The 24,280-nt window shown below is 40.8% G+C and overlaps 1 protein-coding gene across 1 annotated transcript in view; it reads right to left on the bottom strand.

Moving 5' to 3' along the window:
* Window positions 1-482: 482 nt before the first annotated feature.
* Window positions 483-24,280, bottom strand: part of LOC111950434 (moesin-like) — a 35,165-nt gene continuing 11,367 nt past the window's right edge. Inside the window, 13 exon segments of the mRNA XM_023968016.2 lie at window positions 483-1,338; window positions 1,475-1,705; window positions 3,608-3,700; window positions 4,047-4,207; window positions 4,479-4,608; window positions 5,013-5,161; window positions 5,164-5,179; window positions 5,855-5,951; window positions 6,110-6,256; window positions 12,444-12,527; window positions 12,633-12,907; window positions 13,018-13,113; window positions 19,440-19,523. Of these exon segments, the coding sequence (XP_023823784.1) occupies window positions 1,174-1,338; window positions 1,475-1,705; window positions 3,608-3,700; window positions 4,047-4,207; window positions 4,479-4,608; window positions 5,013-5,161; window positions 5,164-5,179; window positions 5,855-5,951; window positions 6,110-6,256; window positions 12,444-12,527; window positions 12,633-12,907; window positions 13,018-13,113; window positions 19,440-19,523 (1,728 nt within the window). The 3' untranslated portion in view covers window positions 483-1,173.

Raw genomic sequence — 24,280 nt, 5'->3', positions numbered from 1 at the left:
CGCTGACTGACAACAAACGCTTGATTGAATAATCCCTACTGTTGACCAATGATGAAGACGCATAGACTTCAGTTACCCAATTTCAGTTTACCTCAAGAAACWAAAATTGTGTTCACGAACAGCCCAAAAAACAAACATTGCAGAAGACCAAAACGTCACAACATGTCGTCATAATATATACACAAACTATTTTGAACTGTTTCGGATGGGAAGCATGCAGACAACTTTACATTTCATAAGACATCCATCTTTTTACACATCAACCTGTTTTATTGAAAAATCCAAATTACAAAATAAATCCTTCAAGGCAGGCCTTAGAACCATATTTCTTCAAATTCCATATAATAAAATATTTAGCAAAGGATTGATATACAAAAAGAAACTCCTAATCATGGTAGCTACTAGTGTGCATGGCTATATGGAATAGCAGATACACTTGGTCTATAAAGAGTCATTCAGAGGTATGTGTCTCTCTGAAAATGGAACATGTGGTATTCCAGCGCTTATTTCATATGGACTTAATAAAATCTTATGTAAAAGTAATACTGTTGAGTTTCCAAACAAAGATGTCCTTCTCTTAGAAAGACAACAATCTCTTTAAATGCCTAAGATTAGAATATAATAAAAAACTAAAATCTAATTACAGTTTGATGTTCTCTTAATTTGTGGAAAATGCTTACAGTAATAGGTCCACTTCAAAACAAACAAACCTGCTCTGAAATAATGACACCTAAAATGTGGCCAACCATAACGTAATTGCAGCTGTCCTGCATTGAGTTGTTTTGTTCATTTTTAGTTTAAAACAGTGTGAGAGATGAATCACAAAAATAACTAAATTATAGTCAATAAAAACACGCTCCATCTATAACCCAAATTCAAAGGCTGGAAAAATGTATTATCAAATTGTATTCACTTTAAAACATTCTTCTATAAAAAAATGTCCCTGATACATCCACTTATTTCATAATTCTGAATAACATTACTTGTAATGTGATTTGTGCACCATTATTCATATACATTTTGCTGTACTTTTTTTTGTTGCTTTTTGATATGTATTCTGGTCTTGTTTGGGTAAAAGGCACTGTAGCTTGTGTGAGGCAGGTCTGCAGTCTAGAATGAATGGACCAAGTATGGCACCGCTGTGGGGGTTATAGTAGTTGCAAACAAGATACATCACATACACTCAAACTCGTCTATACGCTGCTTGGTGTTGCCCGACCGAATCTGCCGGAGGGTCTTGTACTTGTCCCGTCCCGCTTTCACATTATCCGCATGGATGATGTCATTTGCGGTTTTCTTGGTCTCATCTCGAGCGATGGCCAACTCCGAGCTCAAAGCCTGMWAGAGGAAAGATAACATTACTGCCAAGTCTCACTACGGCTCACACAACAACACAGGCATACCGGGACATGTTTATAGGCCCCATTCTTGTAATCTCTACAATATCACAAAGAGTGATGCAACCCTCACTCACCAGCAGGTGTTGCTGCACYCGCTCGTTCTTCTCGGCTTCGGTCATACGCTCCTCCTCGCTGCGGTCTTTGTAGGAGATGCCGCCCGTGAACTCGGCACTGGCCTGGTCGCTGGTCTCGTCGTTCTCGTCATGCTCGTTCTCGGCCTGCATAGGCTCCTGTATGTGTGATGCCATTATTTTGCTGTTCAGCTCCTCTTTGGTCTTCTCCAGGTCCTCCTGCACCATGCAGGCCTAAGGGGGGCAGCCACAAATGTTAATGACTCATGGTATGTATGAACTGATTCAGGAGAAGGAATATCAATCAATACAGTCAATCACGGATTATAAAAAGAAAACCATCCCCGTCGCGGACCAGGATGTCTCTGCTCCCAGACAGACTAAATCACTTTTTTGCTCGTCTGAGGACAATACAGTGCCACTGACACGGACAGCTACCAAACCTGCGGGCTCTCCTTCACTGCAGCCGAGGTGAGTAAAACATTTAAACGTGTTAACCCTCGCATGGCTGCAGGCCCAGACGGCATTCCCAGCCGCGTCCTCAGAGCATGCGCAGACCAGCTGGCTGGTGTGTTTACGGACATATTCAATCATTCCTTATACCAGGCTGCTGTTCCCACATGCTTCAAGAGGGCCACCATTGTTCCTGTTCCCAAGAAAGCTAAGGTAACTGAGCTAAACGACTACCGCCCCGTAGCACTCACTTCCGTCATCATGAAGTGCTTTGAGAGACTAGTCAAGGACCATATCACCTCCACCCTACCTGACACCCTAGACCCACTCCAATTTGCTTACCAACCAATAGGTCCACAGACGACGCAATCGGTGATACCCGGGTGATACCCGGCGTGACAATAACCGACGAGAATTCTCTTGGGATAATATGGTCGCATTGATTGTGAGGAATTCTAGGTTAGGTGAACAAAAGGACTTGGGTTCCTGTATGTTGTTATGTTACACCATGAATCGTTAATCATGAAGCATAGACCCCCGCCCTTCTTCCCAGAGAGATCTTTATTTCTGTCGTTGCGACGCATAAAGAATCCCGGTGGCTGTACCGACTCCGACAACATATCTCGAGAGAGCCATGTTTCTGTGAAACAGAGTATGTTACAATCCCTGATGTCTCTCTGGAAAGCAACCCTTACCCTAATTTCGTCCACCTTGTTATCTAGAGACTGGACATTGGCGAGTAATATACTCAGAAGCGGTGGGTGGAGTGCACACCTCCGAAGTCTGACCAGGAGGCCGCTCGGTTTACCTCTTCTGCGGCAACGTTGCCTCTAGGATCACATCAAATGCTCTGGGTGGTGGTGCGAACAAAGGATCCGCTTCGGGATAGTCATATTCCTGGTCGTAATGTTGGTAAGTTGACGTCGCTTTGATATCAAACAGATCTTCCCGGCTGTATGTAATAAAACGTACAATTTTCTGGGCTAACAATGTAAGAAATAAAACATTAAAAAACAAAATACTGCATAGTTTCGTAAGGACTAGAAGCGAGGCGACCCTCTCTGGCGGCGCCATCTGCTGTTGCCCCCTGGCAGAAGAAATATGACGTCCATAAGATTCTACAGTCCTAATGGACCCAAAATGTACATTCATTCCCTGGGTGACAGGTGCACCAATCAGTGACAGTCTAAGATCATAAATCCATCGCATGAAAATGGGTTTGTTCTAGACAGCACAATCACAGGACATTTGGGACCTGCCATTTAGATTTGCTTTCTTTCAAATGCTAAAATAGGGAAAAAAGCACAATGGGGAAAGATATCCTCCCAGGCAAACAGGATTTCCCTAACGTAAAGACAGAGAACCCTCCCCTTTACAACCAGGCCCACACCACAGCATGAGTCACCATGCCCACAGGGAGGAGAGGAGCGGCCTTCCTATGGAGCCATGCCCTGCACCAGAGGAGTCTAAGTATCGTATCTTAAAACAAACAGTGCCCAACTGCTATAACTTCAGAACAGCAAATCAGGGCTAAGCTTAATGTTAGGCTATGGTTCATCCTAATTTTTACTTTTTTCTAATGGATGAATTACTGTAACATTGACTATAGTTTAATGACACATGGGACTAAACCATTTGAGAAGGTGGGGAGGTGAATGAAGAGAGCAGTAGCTGAGACCACACCTTCTGTTGCCACTGCGTTGCCTCATCCTCCTTTTTCTGCTTGGCGTCCTCCAGTAAGGAGATCTTTGAGGTCAGCTCAGCCAGTTCCGTGGCCTGTGGAAACAATTTTTTTATTTTCACTTTCTTTCCATGAATTTGGATTTGAAAGTTTCAACAGATGTTAGCTTATTTTAATTTCCAAACCATGTGAAGACTACCACAGTTAGAAAGCTAGAAGTTAAACAATGATTTTCGTACATTTCACAATTTCTAGATAATAATATGAACTATCATGATAATACATGTTTCTATACAATACAAATAATAATTGATGTGTTATATTCCAATGAATGAACTACAGTAATTAATAATCATCACTTTACTCAGCTCATCACTCTGTAGCACAATGCTACGTGCTGACACTGCGTGTGGTGTTCATTAATGTGTGTGTGTAACTCACCAAGTGTTCCTGGTTCTTCATCTGGTTCTCAGACTGCTGGAGCAGGGCGGTCTTGGCCTCCTCAGCCATCCTGCGTTCCTTCTCCAGACGCTCCGCCTCCTCCTGAGCACCCTTCCTCTCCTGCTCCAACTCCAGGGCCCTCCGTGTCTGCTCCTCCAACTCTGCACACACAGTAATGAGATAATAGACTGAATGAATTACGTGTACTGTAGCTAGGGCTTCATTAATCTCTCTGAGAAATATGTTTTACCTCAACAAGACTAAAGGTTAAATTAGGCCTTACAGTGCTTTACATTGTATTGGTGAACACACACAACTTGTGTATTTCGACAACAATCAATAAAAAGCTATGAACAACCACACTTATAAGACTCCTAGCTTTAAGAGTAAAGATAATAGTTTGTTCATACTACAGAAATAGGGTGTTCCAACCTTGCTGAGCTTTTTTTGTCTGTTCCTCAATCTGTTTCAGTCTCTCCATAAGCTCCTCCTTCTCCTTTTCAATCTTTTCCTTTTCATTTTCAGCAAGTTCTCTCTTCTTCTTTTCATTCTCCAGCATGCCCTGGTGGACAGAGGCCGTAGAGTAAACAGGGTTATAGAAGGGAGGGAACATGGACAACTTCCTAACATTGTCAAGCCTTCTTTATCAGACAATAGGCCAACCTAAACATTAGCTAAATAGATCTGTCATTGTTCTGATGGCTACTTTCTAAGAAAAATCCACTCATAACAAAGACCCTCATGTGTGGCCAGTGGCCACCAGTTGACACCCACAACAGTCTGCTGATTTTAATCTTCGAAACTATCAATTGATGCACAAATGCCCTTCATGTTCAGCTTTCTTTTGAGCATTGCTGTTGGGCTTGTACAAGGATGACACAAATACAGAGGCAGGAGTAACCAAAGGTCTGATGTCTTGAAATAGACTCATGTTAGCAGTAGCTGAGTGTGTGGTGGTGGTGACACTGACCTCTCCATCTTCTTGTGGTTCTTCTCCTCTCTGGCCTGGGCCTTCATCTGCTGTACCTCGATGGTGTCTGGTTTGCGGCGACGCATATACAGCTCATGGTTGCCCATGCAAAGTGCCAGGATGCGCTTGTTGATACGCAGTCGTGAGCATAGAATACAAAGTCCTAGAAGAGAAAGCATGTGTTGACTATCCAACGTGGTCTCAGAGCATTTCGTATTATTTTATACATAAATCTCAGACACTCCATTTAGTATGAATTGTTACATTCTGTATGGTATGTATTAAATTGTGGATGTCCATCATCCATTTTGTATAATATGTAACGAATTGCAATTCGTACAATATGTTACGAATTTCCAAAATGTACAATATGTTACAAATTTGCTAAATGTATATGTTAAGAATTCCATTTGTTTGTGGCCAATGTTAGCTAGGTGGCTAACGCTAACATTAGCTGGCGCTAGGGTTAGGGGTAGGAGTTAGGTTAAGGTTAGGGTAAAGGGTTAGCTAAAAGGGTTAAGATTAGGGGAACATGCTAAGTAGCTAAAAAGTAGTAGCTAAGTAGCTAAAGTTGTCTTTGATGAGATTCGAACATGCAACCTTTGGGTTGCTAGACATTCGTTTTTTCCTCAAGTAACTTATGTAACCATACCAAATGTAACATATACTAATTACAGTGTCCGAGATGTATGTTTACTATGTTATGTCTGATCTATGAGACCAGTCCATACCAGTAATCTTTCTAAATATAATTATGGCAACAATAATTATTTTTTGTCCCTAGGAGATACTGTATAATCTTATAAACTATGGATGAGTATAGAGAGGTGGTACATACTGGTGCTTTTTTGTCAATGGGTTTGATGACAAACTTCTTGTCGTTGAAGGAAATATTCCTGATTTCACTCCATGGGAATCCAATTTTAGGCGTCATCCTGTTGAGGCAAAAAAAACATATAAACAGTGATATTTGCACTATTTTGCACTTAGTCATAATCAGAAAACAACCATTGTACCTAAGTTTGTACAGCATATGTTTAACATATTTCAGTCCCATATGTTTGAGTACCCCTGTGGGGTATATTTCACTCACTTATCATTCTGTTCGTAAATGTTGAGTCCCAGGGCGTCCACTCCTAACCACAGCTCTGATCCTTTCTTGTTCTTGATGCTGAAGTAGTTGACACCGTACATCTCCAGGTCCTGGGCGATCTTCAGGTACTCCATCATTGAATCCTCTCTGTGAAGTATTACAAATTACATTAAATCCTTTTTTTTTTTTTTCAATGACTGGTGGCAATGTTCACAAGTATGTGGTAAATTTTCACAACTAGAGCACAAAATCAAAACAGATGTTTCAAAAACAAGTACATTTTCAATTGATTGAGTACAAAAAAACGAAATCAAAGTAATTTGTTCACTGCACCAAATCACTCTTTCAATTTGCACATACATATTCAATCTAGGTATCTGCTTTTCAAAATGTAATATTCACATTACTTTTGATATAATTGCTTGTCATTTGTTAACAATACCTTTAACTATCACTTAATCAAACTGTTCTAAACTGATAACTACTGAACAAAAATTATGTAGTGCCTAGTTTACGTACATGTATATAGTTTGATAACTGCTGAACACTGTAAAATAAATGTATCAATTTGACATCAATTTATGTTGGAAGGTAAAACCAAATCATATATGGATGTGGCTGTAAATACTATATCATAATTCTCCATCAGCCAGTGTGTTTCAATAGGACAAAGTGGAACGAGTCACTGTATGTGCTACCATTTGGAATTATAGTGTTAGTGTACAATGCACTGCTGAAATAAATGGTTGTATATAGCAATATATTCCACAAATCTGAATTTCATTGATGAATCAATTAGAGAGAAAGGCGATACTGTATCAGTTGTCAAGTCATGTGGAAAAGGTGATCTTGTACAATGTTGCATAGGCAGAAATGGCATTCAACACCATGCTACACCAACATACATCTTTTAAAATCACTTATTTAAGTTTTTTTACAATCATAATAGGCTAGTTCATATAAATACAATTTAGCTTCTACATCAATACATGCGTTCATAATTACATTACATAGTTTACAGATTTAATAGTGTCCATGGAGGTTTCTGTAGGCCAGCTTTCTTCTTTTTAGTTTACATTTAAATCATTTAGCAGATGCTCTTATCCAGAGCAACTTACAGGAGCAATTAGGGTTAAGTTCCTTGCTCAACGGGACATCGACAGATGTCAGCTCAGGGATTTGAACCAGCAACTTTCCGGTTACTGGCCCAACGCTCTTAACCGCTAGGCTACCTGCCGCCCTAGTTCTGTTTTGATTTGTTAAAAATAGGAGTTTGAGGGACAAAAAGTTGTTTCATAGTCAATGCAGCTTGTCTTCCAAATCTTATTGTTCACAATGCATATTATTGTCCACCATCATTCTTTAGTATTGTCATCTATATGAGTATCGAAGACACCTACATCAAAATCAAAACTTCTCATCAGATCCCATATTTCTTTAGTTTTGTAGCAGTTGCATAAAAAGTGTTCTAAACTCTCTTCATCAAGACAATTAGGCATAAGACAAAATGTACTTTTAGCAAAACAGCTCCACTTTACTACAGCACGCACTGGTAAACGTCATACAGAAATCAACCATGCAGTATCTCTGTCAATTGTGTACTGAGTAGATTTTGAATGCACTCTTAATCAGATATCACTTTATAAATAGTTTTGTTCGAGTCACTGTTCCAGAATCCTTAAGAGTCTATTGACACACGCGTGCCACGGGACTTGTCTGAAGGTAAACGGTACCAGTTTTAAAAAATGAATGGACGTACAGTGCCTTCGGAAAGTATTCAGACCCCTTGACCTTTTCAATATTTTCTTACATTACAGTCTTAATCTAAAAAAATAATTGTTTATCCTCATTAATCTACAACACAATACCCCATAATGACAAAGCGAAAACAGGTTTTTAGAAATGTTTGCACATTTATATAAAAAACAAAACAGAAATACCTTATTTATATACTGTGAGAAGAAAAAGAATGTGAACCCTTTGGAATGACCTGAATTTCTCCATATCAAATTTGATCTGAACTTCATTTATTTTTAATTGAATCTTTATTTAACTAGGCAAGCCAGTTAAGAACAAATTCTTATTTATACAACCCGGACGACGCTGGGCCAATTGTGCGCCGTTCTATGGGATCCCAATCACAACTGGATGTGATGCAGCCTGGATTCAGCACTGTTGCTACTCTCCCTAGGAGTGGCCGTCCTGCAAAGATGACTGCAAGAGCACAGCGCAGAATGCTCAATGAGGTTAAGAAGAATTCTAGAGTGTCAGCTAAAGACTTACAGAAATCTCTGGAACATGCTAACATCTCTGTTGACGAGTCTACGATACGTACAACACTAAACAATAATGGTGTTCATGGGAGGACACCATGGAAGAAGCCACTGCTGTCCAAAAAAAACATTGCTGCACGTCTGAAGTTTGCAAAAGTGCACCTGGATGTTCCACAGCGCTACTGGCAAAATATTCTGTGGACAGATGAAACTACAGTTCAGTTGTTTGGAAGGAACACACAACACTATATGTGGATAAAAAAGGCACAACACACCAAAATCAAATCCTTATCCCAACTGTAAAGTATGGTGGAGGGAGCGTCATGGTTTGGGGCTGCTTTGCTGCCTCAAGGCCTGGACAACTTMCTATCATCGACGGAATAATGAATTCCCAAGTATATAAAGACTTTTTACAGGAGAATGTTAGACTATCTGTCCGCCAATTGAAGCTCAACAGAAGTTGGGTGATGCAACAGGACAATGACCCAAAACACAGAAGTAAATCAAAAACAGAATAGCTTCAACAGAAGAAAATACGCCTTCTGGAGTGGCCCAGTCAGAGTCCTGACCTCAACCCGATTGAGATGCTGTGGCATGACCTCAAGAGAGCAGTTCACACCAGACATCCCAAAAATATTGCTGAACTGAAACAGTTTTGTGAAGAGGAAATGTCCAAAATGTACTTTTCCCACCCTACACTGTGAATGTTTACACGGTGTGTTCAATAAAGACCTGAACACGTATAATTGTTTGTGTGTTGTTAGTTTAAGCAGACTGTGTTTGTCTATTGTTGTGACCTAGATGAAGATCAGATCAAATTTTATGACAAATTTACACAGAAATCCAGGTATTTCCAAAGGGTTCACATACTTTTTTTTGCTTCTGTAGGTATTCAGACCCTTTGCTATGAGACTCGAAATTGAGCTCAGGTGCATCCTGTTTTCATTGATCATCCTTGAAATGTTTCTACAACATGATTGGAGTCAACTGTGGTAAATTCAATTGATTGGAAATTATTTGGATAGGCACACACCTGTCTATATAAGGTCTCACAGTTGACCGTGCATGTCAGAACAAAAACCAAGCCATGAGGTCAAAGGAATTATCCGTAGAGCTCTGAGACTGGATTATGTCTAGGAACAGACCTGGGGAAGAACACAGTAGCAGAGGTTTGGAACAACCAAGAAAAAGCTGGCCACCTGGCCAAACTGAGCAATCGGGGGAGAAGGGCCTTTGTCAGCGAGGTGACCAAGAACCCGATGGTGACTGACAGAGCTCCAYAGTTCCTCTGTGGAGATGGGAGAACCTTCCAGAAGGACAACCATCTCTGCAGCACTCCACCAATCAGGCCTTTATAGAAGAATGGCCAGACGGAAGKCACTCCTCAGTAAAAGGCACATGACAGCCCGCTTGGAGTTTGCCAAAAGGCACCTAAAGGATTCTCAGACCATGAGAAACAAGATTATCTGGTCTCATGAAACCAAGAATGAACTKTTTGGCCTGAATGCCAAGCGTCACATCTGGAGGAAACCTGGCACCATCCCTACGGTGAAGCATGGTGGAGGCAGCATCATTCTGTGGGAAGGTTTTTCAGGGGCAGGGGCAGGGACTGGAAGGCTTTGGGACAAGTCTTTGAATATAGTTGAGTGGCCCAGCCAGAGCCCYGACTTAAACCAGATCAAACATCTCTGGAGAGATGTGAAAATAGCTGTGCAGCAACGCTCCCCATCCAACCTTAAAGAGCTTGAGAGGATCTGCAGTGAAGAATGTGAGAAACATCAAAATACAGGTGTGCCAAGCTTGTATCGTCATACCCAAGAAGYCTCGAGGCTGTAATRGCTGACAAAGGTCCTTCAACAACGTACAGAGTAAAGGGTCTGAATAGTTATGTAAATGTCATATTTCCGGCAAAAAAAATGGAAGYAAAAAAATCGCTAAAACAGTTTTTCTTTTGTCATTATGGGGTATTGTGTGTAGATTGAGGGGGGGGGGACATTTTAATCAATTTTACAATCAGGCTGTAACCTATCAAAATGTGGAAAAAGTCAAGGGGTCTGAATACTTTRCGAAGGCATTGTATATAGATCCCGAGTAATTTCATGTCATATTTAATTTCTATATGGATGGGAGTTTTAGAAAGCTCATCAGCCATTCAAACTCCTTCTGTTTTTACCATAGCCAACTACTTAACAATACCCCTAGTAGGATAATGAAACTGTATTTCTCAACATGCTCACAACATGCCATTGGATTAAAATGAAACAAATTGTGGTTTGCAAACAAATAAATGTGCATTTCAAGTTATGGTAAAATGCTCTCATGATATTTCACAAAAGACTCACGAAAAACCTAGATTTTGCATGAATGACTCAAGGGTGAAAGATGTGTTAAACMCCAATGAATACACAATCAAATGTTCTGAACATAACATAGGGGGCATTACAAGTTTTATCAGTTTAGAGTAGTGATTGGACGATTGATACCAGAGCTCCGACGCTTGTATCAAAGTAACAATACCACGTGATGATGACGTTTGAAGCTTCGAACGTCACACTACTGATTTATTACTAGTTTCGAAGCATATACCATTGACGGATRATTTCAAAGTAACATTACCACATGATCAATGGCGTCTGAAGCTTCGGTTGATCACATGCTTTTTCGAAACTGTTGTTGCAAAATGCGAGATCCCACTGATTTCGCCGTGGTGCTTTCTTTGATACAAAGTTGCTTTCAAACACCAACCTCTACTGGACACCTTATTTACCAATTTACTTAGATGTTTTTCAGTTTATAGCACCTAAACGGTAGCTCAGCAGGTAGGGATTGAGATTTGGGATAAGACACCAGCATAGGCACAAGATTGAATCTTGGCTATAGTTWAAAAATTATTTACTGTGAACCCATCTTCCCACTGTTGTTCAAATAATTAGTTTTATTTAGTGTAGCCTATGATCATCTTTTGTCTTCAGCATCCTAAATAATACCACGGATGCACAGTTTTAGAAAACATAGCGTACCTGGAGGCAAATAGGGGAAGTAGAATGTGGGATGCAAACCCCATATTCMAACTAAATTTAGTTTACCAACACTCACACCCATCCATTGCGCCACAAAGTTTTGATAGATGCAATGGGAAAACAAGTCTATATAAACATTTTAAAAAACGGTAATTTATTCCTGTTCAGCAGATGTCAATAATGTGTTAAAAGATCAGTGTAATAAAAAAAAATGGCACCACAATTTGGTGAAAGCCCCAAAAGGGTTTAGAAAGCCTTGGTTTCCCATCACTAGTTTCCAGTTTTTAAAAGGTCCAATGCAGACGTTTTTATCTCAATATCAAATCCTTTCCGGGTAACAATTAAGTACATTACTGTGATTGATTTAAATTCAAATGGTAAAAATAAATTACAAAATCTGGGAGTGGTCTAAGTGGGGAGGGAAAAACTGAAATCTAGCTGTTATTGGCAAAGAGATTTGGAACACTCTTTCTTATTGGTCTATTAACTAATTTACCACCTGGTGATGTCACCAGGAAGGCCAAAACTCCATCCCACCAAAACAGGCAGAAATTTCAGCCGGTCTTTTCAAACAYCTCTTACACTAAAAGGGCATTATCATTATTTTCACAATTTCACAACCTCATAGTGTGGAAATATACTGTACATATAACACAGGAATATCAKGTTATTGACTGCACTGGGCCTTCAAGAGTTTTGAAAATACGCCACAACATCTAAAAAATGCACCAAAGTAAGCACAGAAGGAACACAAGCAGTTAAGTTATTTGAAGACTTACAGCTAGGTAGCTGCCATAGTTGTTAATAGGAGTTGATGGTCAGGATGCTTCAAAACATCACAGCACATGCTTTCACATCATCAAGCTCTCAGAGTGCAAATCTATTCACTCTATGACAGAAGCTTAAGCAATTTTCACCATGATGTGGTATGTCCTACTGTGCAGAGATACTCAACTTTCAATTGAAACCAATAGAGATGTTTCTCAGGCCAGGGACAACAGAGCTAGGAGGGGTGAGTAAGTAATGTGTGTGATTCAGTACCTGAGCATGCCCTTGTGTTCCTCATGCCACACCTGGATTCTCTCCTCCCACTGCTCCTTGTTGAGCTTGTGTTGGTCCAAGACCCTAAAAACACAAAGACAAAATTATATGACACCATAAAAACATGAGAGAGTACGAAGGTGCAATCAAAAGGTGTTATGTAGACTCTAGAGATGGTGGAGGCCTCACCTCTGAGGCAGCAGTTTTTCACTGGACAGGTATCCTGGCAAGTGAATCTCCTTGTTGTAATCGGCGTACTTGGCCTGCACGGCGTAGGAGGCCAGCAGCACAGCCGTCTCCGGGGGGCAGTAGATGTCATCGTTGAGGATCCCTTCCTTTACTTGCAGGAAGAACAGCCTCTGGGTGGCCTCCTGGATCAGCTCCTCTGACACATCCTCAGGGAAGAACTTGGCCCGGAACTTGAACAGCAGTGGGCTCTCCTTCCTTACATCCTGGGCTGTCACCTAGGGCCAGGGGTRAAAGATGAGTGGAGGCGCCAGGAGCAGTTTCTCTTTTACTTAAGGTGGCACGGAAGCCTTGTTCACTATATCCTTGTTTAAATGGAGGCGCTCACCTTCTTATTGAGCTTGAGCCATGTCGAGAAACCCTTTGTATCCTGGTACTGCAGACCAAAGAACCACACCTCCCGCAGTCCGATTGTCTTCACAACCTTAGGGCACACATTTTTTTTTAAATGTAACCCAACTCTTAACAGGGGTTAACTGTGTTAAATTGTTTGTGAAAACAGTGTTACATGACATTCTTGTTTCAGGTCAGGTTTTAACTTAGGTAATGGTGCATGATGGTTGAGTCATTCATTTAAAAGAATCTGAAGATTTAATCCTCTCAAGTTTAGTCTTTCTATACAGTTATATCAAATTATACTGAGGAAATGAATACAGAAACATCTTAGCTTAGTACTTAGATATTCAACTTAGTTACCTCAGTACAAAGTCGCTACAGATAAGGTAGTCAAGCGCAGGAGAGCAGAGATGTCAAAGTAGCGTCTTTAATAGGCAAGTCCAAATTGGGTCAGGTACAATACCAATAAACAGCCAAGACATAGGAACACACAGTCACTCACGGAAGGAGAAAAAACAATGCTCCTTACTTTCCTACAACACTGTGCACACGTGAATAAACTGAGGAAAACCTCAACGAGCAACATGAAAATAATCCTGCACAAACCTAAGCGGGAAACAGGAGTAAATATACACACAGAAATTAAAGCAAATGAAAACCAGGTGTGAATGAACCAAAGACAAAACAAACGGAAAAAGAAAAATGGATCGGTGATGGCTAGTAGGCCGGCGACGCCGACCGCCGAGCACCGCCTGAACAAGGAGAGGAATCTTTATTTTTAAAATGAATAACGTGCTTGATTTCATTTTCAGATAAAAAAAAATACAGAATCAAATACCCATTTCAAAGCTAAACCTATCGACAATGCTAAAATAGTAAGCTAACTGCTTGAATTTTTAAACACACTGAACTCATTCACAAAATTGGATATAAATGAATAAATGCTGGCCTGAGGGATAATGCAGTTGCCAGCCATTTCCTAAGAGTAATTGCTTGAACCTACGTGGTGAACAACAGTTTAAGCTCAACATAACTTAACTCCTCATGTTCTACCCTAAACATTGGTACTCTTTTTTTGTTATATCAGTAGATCATCTCTCTCTCACACACAAACAAACAGAAGATTTGGATCCATTAGGCTAACTAGTGAAAGGTACCCATTGTATGTATTATCAAAACTAGATTGAAATAAGAATTGAGTCACACGTTAAACTTTGTGCTCCAGCATTTCTGCCCACTACAGCTCACTGTCTGATAGACCCGAGTAAAAATACAGTGGAAACTCTTATCTAATGGCTGTGGAGGGAGTCATCTAGTCCTCTGCCCAGATTGCCCACTACACCAACTGCCACTTACAGGGAGGGGTCTGTGGGCCGCCCTGACATAGATATGTCAGGACAGCAAAGTCCACACTTCATATAAAAATCTATCATAATAAATGTAAGAGAAACAAAAAATKTATGTGATTATAAGCATGAAGTGAAATAGGGATGACACAACAGCCATAATAACATTGGTGATGGATGCCTTGGGGGTGATTCAAGAGTCTGGCACTTTTTCTAAAACAATACAGACATTCTCTGAGGCCAGGCTGGCCTGCCATACAGCCATGACATATTTCTGTCTGAGAGAGCCACTGTAAAACTGGTGGGACCAAAACCTCTCCTCTCCTCACACAAACAGGCATGGCAGAAAAGTTTGAAACGGTTAGGGACTGATAACCACTCATGCATTAAATTCCTTGGAGAAAGGAAAGGGGGATACCTAGTCAGTTGTACAACTGAATGCCTTCAAGAAACATCTGCTGTGTTTACATTGGCTGTGTCAGCAGCCTGGTAGGGGTGTTTCCCATTAAGAAGACAATGTTTATACACACCACCACTGCCTGCACATCACACCATCACCAAACCTCAGTCAAGGCAGTTTAGAATCACGATGTACAATATATATATACTAAAGTATGTGGACACCCCTTCAAATTATTGGATTTGGCTATTTCAGCCACATCCGTTGCTGGAAGGTTTATAAAATTGAGCACAAAGCCATGCAATCTCCATAGACAACCATTGGCAGAAGAATGGCCTTACTGAAGAGCTTAGTGACTTTCAACGTGGCACCATCATAGGATGCCACCTTTCCAACTGGTCAGTTCGTCAAATTTCTGCCCTGGTCAACTGTAAGTGCTGTTATTGTAAAGTGGAAACYTCTAGGAGAAACAATGGCTAAGCTGCAAAGTGGTAGGCCATACAAGCTCACAGAACGGGACCACTGAGTGCTGAAGCACGTAAAAATCATCTGTCCTCAGTTYCAACACTCACTATGTTCGTGGGCAATGAATAATTAATTACATCATATCCACCCCTCAACCAGTATTCTACAAGAGAACAGACACAAGGGACAACAGGCACACCGGTCTCTACTAGAGGTCGACCGATTAATCGGAATGGCCGATTTCAAGTTTTCATAACAATCGGAAATCGGTCATTTTGGACACCGATTTTCTTTAAAAAAAAWTTACATCTTTATTTAACTAGGCAAGTCAGTTAAGAACACATTCTTATTTTCAACGACGGCCTAGGAACYGTGGGTTAACTGCCTTGTTCAGAGGTAGAACGACAGATGTTTACCTTGTCAGCTCAGGGATTCAATCTTGCAACCTTACGGTTAACTAGTCCAACGCTCTAACCACCTGCCTCACGAGGAGCCCGCCTGTTACGCGAATGTAGTAAGAAGCCAAGGTAAGTTGCTAGCTAGCATTAAACTTATCTTATAAAAAACAATCAATCAATCAATCATAATCACTAGTTATAACTACACATGGTTGAAATTATATATCTAGAGTGTCCTGTGTTGCATATAATCGATGCAGTGCGCATTCGCGAAAAAGGACTGTCGTTGCTCCAACATGTACCTAACCATAAACATCAATGCCTTTCTTAAAATCAATACACATAAGTATATATTTTTAAACCTGCATATTTAGCTAAAATAAATCCAGGTTAGCAGCAATATTAACCAGGTGAAATTGTGTCACTTCTTGCGTTCATTGCACGCAGATCAGAGTCATATTGCAACATTTTGGGGCCGCCTGGCTCATTGCGAACTAATTTGCCAGAATTTTACGTAATATGACATAACATTGAAGGTTTGTGCAATGTAACAGGAATTTTTAGACTAGATGCCACCGGTTAGATAAAAACGTAACGGTTCCGTTTTTCACTGAAATAAACGTTTTGTTTACGAGATGATAGTTTCTGGATTTGACCATATTAATGACCTAAGGCTCGTATTTCTGTGTGTATTATTATAATTAAGTCTATATTTGATAGAGCAGTCTGACTGAGCGATGGTAGGCACCAGCATGCTCGTAAGCATTCATTCCAAACACACTTTCGTGCGTTTTGCCAGCAGCTCTTCGCTGTGCTTCAAGCATTGCGCTGTTTATGACTTCAAGCCTATCAACTCCGAGATTACTGGGTAAACGATGTGAAATGGCTAGCTAGTTAGCGGGCGGGTCCCTAATAGCGTTCTTCAAACGTCACTCGCTCTGAGACTTGGAGTAGTTGTTCCCCTTGCTCTGCATGGGTAACGCTGCTTCGGAGGTGGCTGTTGTCGATGTGTCCTGGTTCGAGCCCAGGTAGCGCGAGGAGAGAGGATGGAAGACTATACTTGTTACACTGGCAATACTAAAGTCCTATAAGAACATACCAATAGTCAAAGGTATATGAAATACAAAATCGTATAGAGAGAAATAGTCCTTAATTCCATAATAACTACAACCTAAAACTTCTTACCTGGGAATATGAAGACCTCATGTTAAAAGGAACCACCAGCTTTCATATGTTCTCATGTTCTGAGAAGGAAGCTTAAACATTAGCTTTCTTACATGGCACATATTGCACTTTTACTTCTCTCCAACACTGTGTTTTGCATTAACTAAACCAAATTGAACATTTCATTATATTTGAGGCTAAATAGATTTTATATGTATTATATTAAGTTAAATTAAGTGTTCATTCAGTATGTTGTAATTGTCATTATTACAAAAATAATAAAAAATTGGCAGATTTATCGGCACCGGCTTTTTTTGGTCCTCCAATAATCGGTATCGATCGGCTTGAAAAATCATAATCGGTCGACCTCTAGTCTCTACATGCAGATGAGCTGAAGATCATCAATGACCATGGACCACAGAAGGTATTTTAAATGTGACAGACAACGATGCGAACATGAAGGCTGCTTGTCAAAGTGGAGGAGTCCTACCCTCACATCACACCCATTGGCTGTGCTGCTCATGCATTGAATCTGCCCCTGAAAACTGAAACAATGGATATACTCTACAAGAGAGCCAAGGAAATGTAAGGTATGTGAAGGGTCATCAAAGTATTAGCAGCAATCTAACTCACCAAGCAAATGAGAAGAATAAGAGCACCACATTGAAGCTCCCCAGCAACACCCGTTGGGGTGGTGTTGTCATCATGTTTGACAGTCTCCTGGAGGGGAAGGAGTCTCTAAGAAATGGCCATATCACAGTCTGCCAATATGGACAGCCCCATCAAGAGGATCTTCCTGGATTATGTATTTTGGGAGAGAGTGGTAAGCAGCCTGAAACTCCTGAAACATATAGCAGTAGCCATTGCATGGATTGAGGGAGACAATGCCATCCTGTCTGGTGTTCAGAATCTGCTTGCAGATGTAAGAGAAGAAATCCGTAGTGCCCTGCCCACTGTTGCTCCAAGCAGAGGAAACTGCAGTTCTGAAATACATCAAAAAGCGTGAAGACTTCTGCCTGAAGCCCATACACGCCGGAGCATACATGTTGGACCCCAAGTATGCTGGCAAGAGCATCCTGTCTGGTGCGGAAATCAACAAGGCCTATGGTGTCATCACTACTGTGTCTCGCCACCTTGACCTGGATGAGGGCACGGTTCTTGGCATTCTGGAGAAGTACACTTCCAAGCAAGGGCTTTGTGATGGAGATGCAATATGGCAGTCGTGCTATCTCATCTGCCACCTGGTGGAAGTGACTTTGTGGATCTGAGGCTCTTTACCCTGTTGCCTCCATTCATCCTCCAAATCCCACCAACATCAGCTGCCTCAGAGCGCAACTGGTCCTTGTTTGGGAACACACAACAAGCTGACCAATACAAGGGCTGAAAAATTGGTGGCCATCCGGGCGAATTTGAGGCTTTTTGAGCCTGATAACGAGCCATCCTCAACAGGGTTGGAAAGTGACAGTGAACATGAGGCCTCAGAGTCTGATGTTCAAGAGGTGAACATTGAAGAGGTCCAGGGAGAAGACATGAGAGGAAGACAACCAAAGCTTTAGTTTCTAGACTATCATTTTACAGATGTATGTTGAAAACGTTTTTGGGAGATACAATGGATCATTGGGGATCATTCAATATTCTCTTTCTTTTGTTGTTCAGTGAAATCATCCCATGTGAAGAGTCAACTCACTTAATTAAAGTTTAATTCGTAACTAAAATGTWTTTTWAATTATTTCTATTGGAAGGATTTCATCATTTGCAATTATGTCTACTTATGATAAGGTAAAAGGTTTATGTTTCTGTCTCTATATGATATGATAAATATATCCAKTGCAAAAAACATCTACATTTAAATGGTACTGATATTCATTTGCATTTATTTCTGTTAATTCCCATATATTCCAGTTACTTCCCATATATTCCCGTTAATTCCCACGGAAAGTTTCCACCTCTGAATATTCRCCAAAATGTACAACCCTAGGTGTGACACTAAATCTCGTGGCTGAATGGAAGCAAGTCCCTGCAGCAATGTTCCAACATCTAGTGGAAAGCCTTCCCAAAAGAGTGGAGGCTGTTATAGCTGCAAAGGGTGTACTGTATTGTAAAATAAGAATTTGTTCTTAACTGACTTGCCAAGTTAAAGGTTAAATAAAAAATACAAATAAATAAAATAGGGGACCATATTAATGCCCATGATTTTGGAATGAGATGTTCGACGAGCAGGTGTCCACATACTTTTGGTCATGTAGTGTATTTCTAATGGTGTAATTTCAATGAGAGAGCACATGTTCACCAGGGGAAATTACTCTGCCCACTTGGAAAGCAAGTGCAAATGAAAAGTTAACAGGACAAAGCGTGCCTTTATTGTCTTGGAAATGGAGTTCCTTTGTGCTGCCAGTGGATTCTATGACTAACATTCTGTCTGCAGCTGAAGAGAGACTAGAGCCTACGCCATAGAGCACAGCTTGACTCAATGAAAGGAACAGTGAGAGGGTGAGAGTTCCTCTTAAAATAGACCCTCCACTCCAGTCCCACAACTGGGCTTCCATTCCCCTGCTTGCAATTTACACTGATTGGCAATGAATGAAAGCACAGCAATAACATGTAATTTGCCTTGTTTCAGTAGAGCAAGCAATGTTCTTACCTGATCGAAGAGTTGCTTTCCCGTTGTGTTGGCCTGGATGGCAAACTCCAACTCTGCATCCATGGTGGTAACTCGCACACTAATCTGTTGAGGAAACCAAAATAATAGAGTTAGTACGCTATGACTGACAACCAATGAATTCCATCAAAATAAATGTTACTTTTTACATGTGATGGTATAACTGATTTACAACAAATGTGCTTATAAATTTGATGCCTCCGATTGAGAATTTGAGATTGATTTGAGAATCAATCTACATTATAGAGACTGTTATTGAGTTCCTTACAGTGATTTATGCAAATACAAAAGTAATGTTTTGATTGATCAATGGGGAATAGGCCTTATAGGCATTAGAATGAACCATCATCTGCCTATGACCCCAGGCATTAGGGTTTTCACAGCAGGTCAGGAGTGAACCTACATGACAATACAGGGCCAGGAAAATAAGCACACTAACTTCGCAAAAACTATTTTTGATTAAACATTTTGTCAGAGTAACTTATAACATCTCTTGAAAGATTTTGAGTTATAGCAGGGTGGATACACATAGTTTCAGAATAAATGGTGTCCAAAATATCACAGTGGAACAGATTAATGAGCAGGCAGCTAATGCATCATAGTACATCAGTTAGGTTCCAAATACTACTTCGACGGCGGTAACCAAAAGCCATTATACAACCATAATACAGATATCCCTCTAGTGGTGTGGGGACTGTGCTTTGGCAAAGTGGGTGGGGTTATATCCTGCCTGTTTGGCACTGTCCGGGTGTATCGTCGGATGGTCATCTATGAACATTTGAACATCTTGGCCATGTTCTGTTATAATCTCCACCCGGCACAGCCAGAAGAGGACTGGCCACCCCTCATAGCCTGGTTCCTCTCTAGGTTTCTTCCTAGGTTCTGGCCTTTCTAGGGAGTTTTTCCTAGCCACGGTGCTTCTACACCTGCATTGCTTGCTGTTTGGGGTTTTAGGCTGGGTTTCTGTACAGCACTTTGAGATATCAGCTGATGTAAGAAGGGCTTTATAAATTGATTTGATTTGATACAACGATTTAGGCTGATATTCAACCACAACTTTTATCAAAGCAGCGTGAAACATTTTTGTCTTAATTCYAGATACTTTTTGCATGTTCATACTATTCCATTAAATACTACTTGCATGTTAATTTACACTCCCTTACTCACTAGAGAGGGGAGGGTGGGGCAGACAATAACAATGTTTCAAAGGTATGGGAGAGAGGCGATTGCACAAGGGGACAAAAATTATTGATCAGCCTCAAACCCCCCAAAAATGTTATAATAATAATGTCAGGAAACCTACTGATGGAGGTATTATCAGCTTATATTAGAAAAAGAGGCACACTGACTCCACAGAAACCAAAGGGAAAATATATCAGTCTTTTCTCTTAATGATGCATTAAAACTTGTTCACTAACAGAAWGWTTTTACWRKMYWGTAAAAWCWATCTCTAWATAGCTACTATACTGGCACTGTGTCAAATGAAAGAGTTGAGCCACTGAGTATACCTCTCTGAATGAGTAGCTGCAGCAGAAAAACGTTTTTGGTTTTAGCATACTAAGGGGACATGTTTTCCCCCAGCTCTCTTTCTCTACTAAGCTGCTCCACTACAGGAAGTAACCACATCCTCTGGTAGCTGGGCCTCGCAAGGCGAGGGCGAGCCACCCAACATGCGGCTCACTGAGACTGCATCCTGTAATTCATCACATTTCTGCTTGCCTGCCTGCCTCTCAGAGATCACTTGATTGATGTGATTACACCAGCACAATTTCTCTTTTAGATTTTTTAACACCCACACACACGTACATGCATGCAAAGAGGATAGCTCTCTATCTCACGGTTCTGCTCTCATTCGACATTTACTGTAGGCTAATATGTGATTATGATAWAACGTTGCTCTAATACCTGTGCAGTAACACAGTAATAATATGAACATTTTTGTAACAGCAAGCTTGAAATGACACAAGTGTTATAAGGAATAGTAGCCTATTTAAAGACTTGGTTTTTACCTCTGGAATGTTGAAACACATGATGAAAGACTATCTACAGATTCATATAAATGAGCAAAGTAGCTGGTCATGTACAGAAAAACACTTGCATATACTAGCTTTGGGTTATTCAACACATATACTAGTACTGGGTTATCTTAATCATGATACCAAAACTMSKAGTTTTGGTATCATGAACAAATTGATTGAACAAATTGAACAAATTGATTGAAGAATGATTCATATAACAGCAGGCATACAAAACCTGATGAGTTAGCCATCATCACCTCAGTCCAGACAACTAGTGCATTTGGAAAGTATGCAGAAACTTTGACTTTTTCTAAATGTTGTTACGTTACAGCCTTATTKAAAAATGTATTTAAAAAAAAATCCTCATCAATCTACATACAATACCGCATAATGATGCAACACCCCAAAGCAAAGCAAAATACCAGTCTTTTTTTTTGTTGCAAATATATATAAAAAACAGAAATCATCAAAACTATGAAATAACACATATGGAATCATGTAGTAACCAAAAAAGTGTTAGATAAATCAAAATATATTTTAGATTTTTCAAAGTTGCCACCCTTTGCCTTGATGACAGCTTTATACACACTTGGCATTCTCTCAACCAACTTTTTTTTAACCTTTATTTATCTAGGCAAGTCAATTAAATTAAGAACAAATTCTTATTTACAATGACGGCCTACCCCGGCCAAACCCAGACGACGCAGGGCCAATTTTGCACCGCCCTACGGGACTCCCAATCACGGCCGGATGTGATACAGCCTGGAATCCCAACCAGGGACTGTAGTGACGCCTCTTGCACTGAGATGGAGTGCCTTAGACCGCTGCGCCACTCAGGAACACTGAGGTTCATGAGGTAGTCACCTGGAATGCATTTCAATTAACAGATGTGCCTTGTTAAAAGTTAATTTTTGGAATTTCTTTCCTTCTTTAATGCTTTAGAGCCAAACAGTTGTGTTCTGACAAGGTAGGGGTGGTATACAGAAGATAGCCCTATTTGGTAAAAGACCAAGTCCATATTAAGGCAAGAACAGCTCAAATAAGCAAAGAGAAACGACACTCCATCATTACTTTAAGACATGAAGGTCAGTCAATACGGAACATTTCAAGAACTTTGAACGTTTCTTCAAGTGCAGTCGCAAAAACCATCAAGCCCTATGATGAAACTGGCTGTCATGAGGACAGCCACAAGAAAGGAAGACCCAGAGTTACTTCTGCTGCAGAGGATAAGTTCATTAGAGTTACCAGCCTCAGATTGCAGCCCAAATAAATGCTTCACAGAGTTCAAGTAACAGACACATCTCAACATTAACTGTTCAGAGGAGGCTGCGTGAATCAGGCCTTCAAGGTCGAATTGCTGCAAAGAAACCACTACTAAACAACACCAAAAAGAAGAAGAGACTTGCTTGAGCCAAGAAACACGAGCCATGGACATTACACCGGTGGAAATCTGTCCTGTGGTCCAAATGTTTTATTTTTGGTTCCAACCGCCGTGTCTTTGTGAGACACAGAGTAGTGTGGTGTGGTTCCCACGTGAAGCATGGAGGAGGTGGTTTGATGGTGTGGGGTGCTTTGCTGGTGACACTGTCTGTGATTTATTTAGAATTCAAGGCCCACTTAACCAGCATGGCTACAACAGCATTCTGCAGTGATACACCATCCCACCTGGTTTGCGCATAGTGGGACTATCATTTGTTTTTCAACAGGACAATGACCCAAAACACACCTCCAGGCTGTGTAAGGGCTATTTGACCAAGAAGGAGAGTGATGGAGTGCTGCATCAGATGACCTGGCCTCCACAATCACCCAACCTCAACTCAATTGAGATGGTTTGGGATGAGTTGGACCYCAGAGTGAAGGAAAAGCAGCCAACAAGTGTTCAGCATATGTGGGAACTCCTTCAAGACTGTTGGAAAAGCATTCCTCGTGAAGCTGGTTGAGAGAATGCCAAGAGTGTGTAAAGCTGTCATCAAGGCAAAGGATGGCTACTTTGAAGAATCTCAAAAATAAATATATTTTGATTTGTTTAACACTAGTGTTGGTTAATGAATGATTCCATTTGTGTTATTTCATAGTTTTGATGTCTTCAATATTATTCTATTGTAGAAAATAGTATGAATAAAGAAAAACCCTTGAATGAGTAGGTGTGTCCAAACTTTTGACTGGTACTGTAAGTATTCAGACCCTTTACTCAGTCCTTTGTAGCACCTTTGACAGCAATTACAGCCTCACGTCTTCTTGGGTATGACACTACAAAACTTGGCACACCTGTATTTTTGGAGTTCCTCCCATTATTCTCTGCAGATCCTCTCAAGCTATGTCAGGTTGGATGGGGAGCGTCGCAGCACAGCTATTTTAAGGTCTCTACCGAGATTTTCGATCGGTTTCAAATCCAGGCTTTGGCTGGGCCACTCAAGGACATTCAGAGACTTGTCCCGAAGCCACTCCTGCGTTGTCTTGGATGTGTGCTTAGGGTCATTGTCCTGTTGGAAGGGGAACCTTTGCCACAGTCTGAGGTCCTGAGCAAGTTTTCATCAAGGATCTCTCTGTACTTTGCCCCGTTGATCTTCCCACGATTCTGACTAGTCTCCCAGTCACTGCCGCTGAAAAACATCCCCACAGCGTGATGCTGCCACCACCATGCTTCACCGTAGGGATGGTGCCAGGTTCTCTAGATGTGACGCTTGGCATTCAGGCCAAAGAGTTCATTCTTGGTTCTCATGGTCTGAGAATCCTTTGGGTGCCTTTTGGCAAACTCCAAGCAGGCTGTCATGTGCTTTTTACTGAGGAGTGGCTTCGGTCTGG

Source organism: Salvelinus sp. IW2-2015, linkage group LG23, assembly GCF_002910315.2.
Source record: "Salvelinus sp. IW2-2015 linkage group LG23, ASM291031v2, whole genome shotgun sequence".
Classification (NCBI taxonomy): Eukaryota; Metazoa; Chordata; class Actinopteri; order Salmoniformes; family Salmonidae; genus Salvelinus; species Salvelinus sp. IW2-2015.
Note: the sequence above shows the minus strand (reverse complement) of the source record. Positions and strands in the feature narration are given on the sequence as shown.